This window comes from Poecilia latipinna, unplaced genomic scaffold, assembly GCF_001443285.1.
Source record: "Poecilia latipinna isolate Pla-1442-1.1 unplaced genomic scaffold, P_latipinna-1.0 Scaffold1968, whole genome shotgun sequence".
Lineage (NCBI taxonomy): Eukaryota > Metazoa > Chordata > Actinopteri > Cyprinodontiformes > Poeciliidae > Poecilia > Poecilia latipinna.
Genome location: NW_015114584.1, coordinates 31,136 through 40,588, shown reverse-complemented (window position 1 = coordinate 40,588; position 9,453 = coordinate 31,136). Strand labels below are relative to the sequence as shown.

Genomic DNA, 9,453 nt, shown 5'->3' with positions numbered 1-9,453 from the left:
TCCTGTATTGTTCCCTAACATTGTAATCAATTTAATTTAATCTGCTTTGGGATAAGTTGTTAAAACTTGTGAAACAAATGGGTGTTCAAGCAGGACCGTGACACATGAGGTAAAAAAACAACAAAAAAAAGAAACAAAACAAAAAAAAAATTCAGACAAACTAAGAACCCAAAATGAATGGGAAATTCATACCAATTATAACTTATTTATTTGTTATTTTTCAAGAAATGCAGTCATTTATTACATTTCAAAAACTCTTGATGGAATAAATTCAAGTATCCTTATTTTTAATTCACAAGAAGATATTAGTTTTTTTCCCCAAACAATAAACATATAAGAAATATAGAATGCTGCCCATTTCCCCTTTTCATGATTTTTCCAAATGTGGGTCATAATCTGCTGGAAATTAGAGCCTAAATGAATTAAACTGGCTGCAAAACACTTTTTGTTGTAAAACCAATTATATGAAACAATTAATTTGCAAAAATTCCTAAATATCTAGAGCTTTAATAAAATACTCTGTGACAACTTGATCATTGCTTTGCAGAGATGATTAGTCCTGATGTTTTTGGACATTCTTTTTTGGCAAAATAATGAAAGACAGCCTCTTCAAATATGCAAACAGCAAGTCTGTCTTTTAAAACATGTCCAGCAGCTACTTGTCGCCATCTCCAGCTCCTGATCCTCCACTCAACGACTTGATGAAATTGTAGATCCTCCTGCTGTAGGGGACGAAATCTTCCTTATAAACGATGATGGTTTTGGAGTGAGCAGTTTCGTAGATATGCTTGTTGGGATTTTCTGGCTCTTCGAATTTTTGGTTCGCTGAGTTGTGGGGAGAAATAGTCAATGAGACAGTAGAAAACCATCTCAAGTCACTGGCAGTGGTTACTCCTTCTTTAAATGCAACAAATAAACAGATAACTACAGACGAATTACTTGTTTAGTATTCATTGGTGTTACTGACCAATATTTGAACAGATAGCTATCATAGAATCACTGTAAACCGACAATATCTTAAAATCAGATGAATTCTTACTGAAGTTCTCAGTGCCGCCTTTTAAAGCTAATTATCCATCAGAACGCTAAACAGCTAAGAAAAGTTATCCAATAAGACAAATTAGTTTGACTTTACTAAAATGAAAAATCGTCACAGATGATAAGTAACATCTCGTCTAATCGGGATTCTGTCTCCTTGGTGATTTTCCTCTCAGTTTACTCACCTACTGGATCGTCCAAACGACCTGTATATTTTAAAAAAGCGTAGGATCCTAATATTGTCCAGATCCCCAGAGCGTAAACTGCAGACACTCTGTAATTCCACTTAATCGGGTCTTTGATAGTCATTTCGAGACTAAAAAACCGGAGGCTTTTAAATGTTTAACTGTCTGTGAATCTTCAGGTTAAACGTTCAGGAAGCCGCCATGACACCTCTTTCTCTATTTTAGTGGTTGGTTTGGAGTTGCATTACCGCCACCTGCTGGTTCATAAAGCCTATTACAGTAAACTTTACGTTGCTTTAATATTTGGCGTTACTTTTTAGTGAGAAATACAGCTTCTTCTTTTTTTAAAAAAATTGACTTTAAAATAAAATAAAATGAACAAAACTTTGAGACTAATTAAAATAAGATGTTGTACTTAATAATTGTTCAATTGGTATCCACTAATTAAAACTTGTTAAAACTAGCAGAAGTGGCAGAAATAAATATTCTGGAACACAAATTATTATATCTTTTATAATACAGAATAGTTAAACACGTTTTATACCATTGGTTTTGAATCTTTTACACACAAAATAAGGAATAATACCTTGTGAAAAAATATGATATGCTTAAGTTCCATTTCAAATACAAATGCAGATCAAAAAAGTAGTTTAATGTAAAACAGCAACGACAATAATAGTCCTGATATAATAATAAAAAAGTACATTAATATTAATAATGTAGCTTAGAATAAATGTCCGGTGTTCAGCAATATCAAAATCTGAAGAAGAGCCTCGACTCCTTTGCTGCTGCGTTCCTTCAGATGAGTCAGAACCGACTCGTCTCTCTGATTTATCTTCCTTCTGCCTACGATGCGAGGGCTGAAGGTCAGAGCTGTCACCTGATTTGCCTTGTGGCTTCTCTGAAACTCTCCACCCACATGTTAGACCAATACCGACTATTGCTGAAACTCTAACTGTCAGACTTCTGTTTTGTTTCTGTCTTGAGTCCATTAGAAAAAACAGAGAGAGTTTTTTAAACAAGTCCAAGACATGAGTTCTTTCAATGGTTTCAAAATTCTTCTTATCCGTAGCAAACACCAATGGAAATCATGCCTGTTTTATCACTGAGATGGTATTTTATCCCGTTCTCCCTGCAAACACGTCTAATAATACTTTTGTCCCATTTGTGGTTTCTAAGAAAAACAAAAACAGAACGGAAGTTAAAATTAGCTTTACTAAAATCACTGATACCACCACATAAAATCAGAGCCTGGCCCAATTCTGTCTGCAGAGATCTGGAGACTGGGCTGTTCCACCACATCTCAGATCCCTCCAAACGAGCCGAGCCGCTGGGAAAAATCACACCAGCAAGGTAAAACAGATAAAAAGGCATATTATTTTAAATACAAAGCAGTAATACAAATATACAAATGCCTGAGTCAGTTTTTTCAGCAACACTCCTGGAGAGCATATATGTAAAAATAATCCTGTATGGATTATAGAAAAGTCACTACAAATTTAGATCTGAACAAATTATGTTTTCAACTTTTTAGTTTTGCTTTGTTTTATGATCATTTCACCCTTAAAAGTAAAAATTGATCTAAATAATTAGAAGCCCTCAGCCAGTATAATATGCACATAAAAGTCTGACTTGCACTGTGTTATGGGACCCATATGGGCTCACTAATGGGCCCTCTTGAACCAGCAGGACTGTAAACTGTGAAAGCTCCTGGTTACATTTGGTTCTGAAACATCTTTAAACTCGGGGGCTTCTGGAACAACAGGAGGAGGATTCATTGCCTGATTTTGACTCAAACTCTGCCTCCCAGAGAAAACCTAATAAAACATGTTTCAGGAGCCACCTGAACATGACTCATCCAGCAGGTGAACATTTTGGTCATAAATGATGAAAACATTTCATCTTTTAACTCAGAAGTTCAAATTTCCATCAGTTCTGTTTGAACATCAGGATTTTTCTCTAATTTTTCATCCACCAATCTCTCAAGAATGTGGGTCTGAATCCAAACTTGCCAGGACAAATTATACCTGACAGATAATATTTAGCTGCTGGGTAAGAGTTCAAATGGCACTCAGTCACGATTCCTTCGAATTAATAATTCTCAGATGGGTCTGGGATGGAAAACATTATTATGGAGGCGAAGGAGAGTGACAGCGTCATCATGGATGGATAAAACTCCGCCTGAGTTCAATACAGCCAGGATCATTTGATTTGTTCTAAATTAACAAACTGTGTTGAAACATCCTGTCACAGAAAAATGTATTCAGATTTCAGACAAGTTGGAGCAACAGATCCAGAGTATCAGACTGGGATAAGGCCTGGATATTGATCCTATTGTTTATGGTTTATTTTATTTTTATTGTTTTTAACTGAGAACAAACAGCATCAATGACATTAACAAGAGTTAAAGTAATGTAATAAACTCAAAGTTTCTCTTGATGTTAAGCTTTAATTTTGAACTCCTTCCTGATTCTGGTTCATCGGATGGTTAAAACGTTTAGATGAGATTTACAAAGCTTGTTAAATCTGTTCTAATCAAAGTTTGTGCAGTTTTCTATTTCTTAAACTAAATGAAAGTTTTTGGTCATTAGCTTTAGCAGAAGAAACAAAGCAATGAGTTCCACTGTTGGCTGAAACTGGATCAGGATTGTTTCATGAATTATTGCTCCATCTCTGTGAAATCTGACAGATTTTCTATCAGAGACTCATCTGAAGGTCGCTTGCTTTACCCTGCACCACAGCCGTGACCCCAAACCTTTCAGGGAAAATCTCCTGTGGACTGAAGAGATAAAAGATTGAAATTCTGTTTGTTTTTCTGTTTGGTTTTTCTTCATGTTCTGTCTTGATATACAGCTGTACCAGAAGCTGTATGTCTTCATGTCCCAAGGCAGGTTTGCTTAAAACAGGTCAATCTGAAGGTGGAATCCTTATTGCATGATTGATTCATTAAATCAAAACTCCCTCTAGCATCAGAGCAGACAGGCCACTTTGTTTTATCAGGAGCCTGTTTCTGTGACCTTCAGTCATTTGGATTGTTTGAGCTCGTTTGACCACCGTTTGCATGTGTCTGAGGTAATGCACAGTGTTGCATTTAATGCAGGTGGATGTTTTACTGCGTTAAAACTGAGGATTCCAGTATCACTCCACCAACAACACCACACAGGACACTGTGGGTCGGGAGCCTTTACAGATCCTCAAAGATGCTAGAGAGGAGCCCCGCAGGGAGTGTCCTAGTCAAAGTCTGGACTTAAGCAGTTCATTCATGTTTAAAATCCAGCCTTCCTGAATAAAACCACTTCAGCAAAGCAGACTGGCCAACATCCCTCCACAGAGGTCCACCACAACGAGCCTGAACAAGGAGAGACTGCAGCGACGTTTTCCTGAAGAACTGAGGAGAAAACGGATTCGTTTGACCGCTGGAGATGATCACCATTCCTAATAAAACCCTGCAATAAGTGGACACAGACAATGGATGGATGAGCACACTCTTTACAACTCCGTGTGCAAATGACACAATGTCTGTTACACCTTCAAGTATCCACTGGTTCCAACGCCAAACCTGAAGACCGAATGTGACACAACTCATCTACAAGGCAACTTCTCTGATGCCAAACTGAATCTTTTCAATCTAAATCAAACTATTCTGTTGCTTTTGAATGTAAAATAATTTTTTGTATTTATTATTGAGAAATTGAAATGTACTGTATAGAAATGTTTTTGCTAGCTTCACTGAGAAGAACAAAAACAAACCTGAACAGTGCTGTGAAAAAAACTGAGCTCAGCTCGCCTCACTGCTTCTCCAAAGCCAAAAACATGCAAACTTTTTTCTCCCAAACTGCAGCTCTGATTCTGTCCTTAAAGACTTTTAAAAGGAAGACTCCATTTCATCTTCAAAACCTCAAACAAGCTCTTAACCTCAAACAAACAGAAGCCATTTAAAAGCAGTACAAGCTCATTGTCTGATCACTTTCATCAACTTCTGCTCTTTATTTCAGCCTGGGGCCATTATTTTCCTGCTCAGCCTGCCACAGGCTGCAGCACCGACCCCCCAGCCTCCAGCCTCTGTTGAAACTTGTCGACTGAAGCTGTGAGTCACAGAAAGTTAATACAAAAACTCTGAAGGTGCATGTGGGTCCCAGGAGCTGCAAGTCGTTTCCACGGAGAACCTGGACATCCCGTCTTCATTCCCTGATCTGGTCAGCGAAGAGGAGCCGGACGGGAAAACGCTGCAGAAATGATCTAACAGGTAAACGCAAACACAGGTTTTTTAATGTAATAACAGGTGATTTTGTTACGTAAAATCCCTGAAAGCACCGGATCAGTGAGGCGTGTTTTCACCTGAGTGAGTTCTGCTTTTAACAGATTATTCATTAGCAAAAAATATATAAATAAAAATCAGGAAAGATGGATGGAAAGTTTAAATTACAACCAAGCACAAGTTAAAGTGAATGTGAGGTTTTATAGGAAACTTAAGCAGGAAGTTAATGTTATTATAATAATATCATAAGAAATTTTATACTTTAAAAATGACTTTATAAAACAATAAAAACAATCACTGATTTTAGCACAAAGTTAAAAACCAAAAATAAATGACATAAAGTTGAATGTTGCAGAAACAAACAGAAACTGAATTAAAGGGATCATTATTGTATTTATGATCAATTTTATAAAACTGAACAAGTTGTATTTTGTAATGTAAAGTTAAATGTGACAAGACGTAGTTTCTGTGTTTTTATACAGAATCTGAACCTGCTTGGAGAAATGAATCAGTGGTGGCGTACAAACATGTTTATATTTAAATATTTTTACTTTGTTATATTTTTAAGGAAAACAGAATGAAACTTATAGGTTTAAAAAAATGTTCACTAATAACATCTCAGGCAAAAATTACCTTCAGGATGTCAAAAGATCTCATCATAAACTTTAATAAACTTATGTTTTAATAAACCAAATCTGTAAAAAAAAAACTATAAAAGTTTAGTTCAGGTTTTAAAAATAATCTAAAAAATAAATAAATATTTTATTCTTCAAAATTTAAGTAGAAAAATGTCAACACTGAACATTTTTAGGACAACTAAGGAAAAATGGGATTCAGATGGTGTTCATACTAAAATCAGGACAGAACTTTAAATTTAACTTTAAAATCAGCTGCATTGTTAAAACACTAAAAATCTGAGTTAAATAAGATTTTGTCTTTGAAAGCAACTCTGTCATAATTTTCCATTAAAAGCAATTAATGTCAGAAATGCAATACAAACATTTAATTATTTATAGATGCTGTAAAAAATGATATATACTTTAAAATATACAAATAAATAATTAAATAAAGTACAAGAACATAAAAATGAGCTCCAAATACACGCTTTACTTTAAATAGTCTAATTATTTATTAGTTAGTTAGTTATTAGTTGGTGTTTATGTGGTTGCAAAAAATCAGAAAAATTATATGAAATGACATACATTTAATATAATTAAATTATTTGTATGTGATTTTTTTTTTTTTTTTTTGTTGCACAATAACAATTGTCTCAGAAAACGGTAACAAAAAAAGTTGGAGTTTTTGGCCCTGCTGGGGGATCCTGAGACCCTCAGCAGAAATTAAACTAAATAACAAAAATTATGTTGGTTAAAAATATTTATGCCATGATTTCTTTTTTGTTTTTTAAACACCACTTAATATTAAATTAAAGCCGTTTAAAATCTGTTGATGCTCCTTGTTTCCCTGACTAACTGATTAATAGAAATGTAAGGGTGATTTTGAGGAATCATATTTTGACTTCAGATCATCGGCTCTAACAGGCAGCAAACCCTGATTGGTGGAAAGTAACCAGGATGAGAGAAAATAGAAGTTTAATTATAAAACACCTGAAATGAACACCTGCCTGAAGATATATTTTTAATTGTCATGTATAACCAGAGTAAATACCTGATACTTTCCTTTAGACATGGCTGAAACCTCACACCTGCTCTCTCTGGGCAGATTCCTTTGTTCAGCAGAGTCACATTAATCAGCCCCACCTGTCTGAAAGTCTTCAGGTTAAAGCTTTAAATCAATCATGACGCCTTGATGAAAAAAAAAGTTACATGGCCTCAGAAAAGTATGAATCGCCTCAGGTGGTAATAACACCTGAGCTCAGCATTATGAACATTTTCCATTTTTGTACTCTGAACTCTGCTTTGCAAAGTAAAGTGTGATTTATTTCCAGCTGCTGGATGGACAAGGTGACCGCAGAGAAAGTGGTGAGCTCAGGTGGAGGAGCTGCAGCCAGCAGCAGCTCAGGTGGTGAGTGAAATTATGACACAACCTCATAACTCATCACGTAAATTATACTGAGGTTGATCACATATAAGGTTATTTAATGGTATTTTAAGGATGCCATTTAAAAGAGGGAGAAATTAAATAAGTTTCATAAATTTGTATTTTTGCAGGTTTGATACAATCTGGTTATGTCAGAAACTAATATTAAAACAGATGTTGGATTTAAATACTCACTGTTGGGGTTTTTTCTACAGTGGTCAAAAAATCAGTGACAGCCTGTGGAGTTACATCACAGAGTAAGTTTTGCTGTTTTCGCACCTGAAAATCCAACATGGCTGCTGCACATTGGGAACATGTCAGTATTGTAGTGACAGTTTTGTTTTTAGTTCTTTGTGTCATTATATCCTAAACTGTATCAAGCTAAATATATTGGAACCATGTTCCTCTTAGGTTTTGTGCATGAAATACATTATTATTATGTTGTGTTAATGATAGTAACACCGTTACACTGAGTTCAGTGTCTTTCCGTCATGAAACTCGAAAATATTTGGATGTTATTCCCAAATGAAGAGACAACGGAAAATGAAAAACACACTAGTATTCTTCTACTTACTTATTTACATATTCATGATGTTCAGAGCATGTTGTATTGTTGTATTAAGATATTAAAAGTAAGTAATTGGAAGATAAAAAGAAATGGATTTAAGTTTTAAGTTGTAAAACCAAACATGTAAAACCAGAAAAACAATGATAAATATGTGTCAGTGCTAATCAGACTTCTCATCATTCATTCCAGTAAAAACTAAACATAATCTAGTTTTTTCATTTTTAATTGAATAAGAAAAAAATAATTAGCCAGCAGCAGAAATAAGTGCATGTAATAAATGGTTCTGTTATCAGAGTGGAGGATCTGCAGGTTTACAGTAATAAAACCTGTTAAGACATGCGGTTTGGGAAGGTTTCCAAATAAAAAACTCAAACATTATTGCTCACTTTACAGATGATATATGAACTTTGCCAGTTCAGTCTTGCAAATTAAAATGGGTTTCAGGAATCTCATGTTTTCCATCCAATGTTCCCTCCAGGAATTTTACTTTGATAAAAACAGGGAAAGAAATCTGGTATTTTCTGATTTCTCTCCTTTGCTTTCAGGTGATTTTTCTTTCAGCTCCGGTGGCTCAGGTGGAAAAGCTGCAGCAGGAGGATCGGAGGGTACGAGCAGCTCAGTTCTGATCAAATCTAGCAGTTCTGGAGCCGGAAACGTACGCGTCACCACCGTAGGAACTTCCTCTGCCCAGTCCTCAGGTCAGAGGTCAGGGACCTCAGGGACCTCAGGGGCCACTGTGGCCTCAGGGAGAGGAGAGCGGTCTAAAGAGGCCGGAGGAGCAGGAGGAGCAGGAGGAGCAGGAGGAGGGTCCTCTAGCATGTCCTACAGTTTTGGAAGTGGAAGCAGAGAAACTAAAAAAGAAGGGGGTCTTGGTGCTGTGACCGTTTCCACGGTGACCAAAAGCAGCTACACATCAGGAGGGTCCAGAGAAGGGAAGAAGGGCTCGTCATCCTCTGGCATTACGTACTCACTTCCTCCAAAGGAGAGGAAGAGTGTGACCACCATGGCAGCTGCTCTGTCAGACGTCTTTGACGGTTCGTCTCAGGTCACGTCTTCTACTGTTTGCAGTTTCAATGCAGGGCGAGTTTTCATTTGATCCTTCTTGTGCTTCAGAAAGCTCCGATTCTTCCCTGGAGTACAGCAGGAAGGAGTATGGTATGTGAATTTCCTGTCAGGTATAACTGATCTCAGTTTATAATGCTTCATGATGCTGATCTTGGTTTGATTTTGCAGGGAGTTCAACTGCAACTTCAACTTCAGCCACTAGGGGGAGAACTCAAAGCAGAGGTGCACTAATGACCTTTAAACTAAGGCTTTATTCCCACAGTTTTGCAATTAATTTTAAATAATCAGCCTTAGGTAAT

General features: G+C 36.3%; 1 protein-coding gene and 1 long non-coding RNA gene across 2 annotated transcripts in view; one reads left to right on the top strand and one right to left on the bottom strand.

The window, feature by feature from the left end:
• Positions 1-176: 176 nt before the first annotated feature.
• LOC106935465 (uncharacterized) lies at positions 177-1,466 on the bottom strand. Its single transcript, XR_001421900.1, has 2 exons — positions 1,224-1,466; positions 177-825 (listed from the first exon to the last, which is right to left on the bottom strand). It is a non-coding gene; the product is annotated as an uncharacterized LOC106935465 (long non-coding RNA).
• A 3,845-nt stretch (positions 1,467-5,311) lies between these two features.
• The window catches only part of LOC106935468 (collagen alpha-1(XVII) chain-like), a 20,903-nt gene continuing 16,761 nt past the window's right edge, over positions 5,312-9,453 (top strand). The window contains exons 1-6 of the mRNA XM_015015947.1: positions 5,312-5,469; positions 7,430-7,506; positions 7,737-7,778; positions 8,635-9,123; positions 9,203-9,244; positions 9,323-9,376. Of these exons, the coding sequence (XP_014871433.1) occupies positions 7,437-7,506; positions 7,737-7,778; positions 8,635-9,123; positions 9,203-9,244; positions 9,323-9,376 (697 nt within the window). The 5' untranslated portion in view covers positions 5,312-5,469; positions 7,430-7,436. The remainder of the gene's footprint in view (positions 5,470-7,429; positions 7,507-7,736; positions 7,779-8,634; positions 9,124-9,202; positions 9,245-9,322; positions 9,377-9,453) is intronic.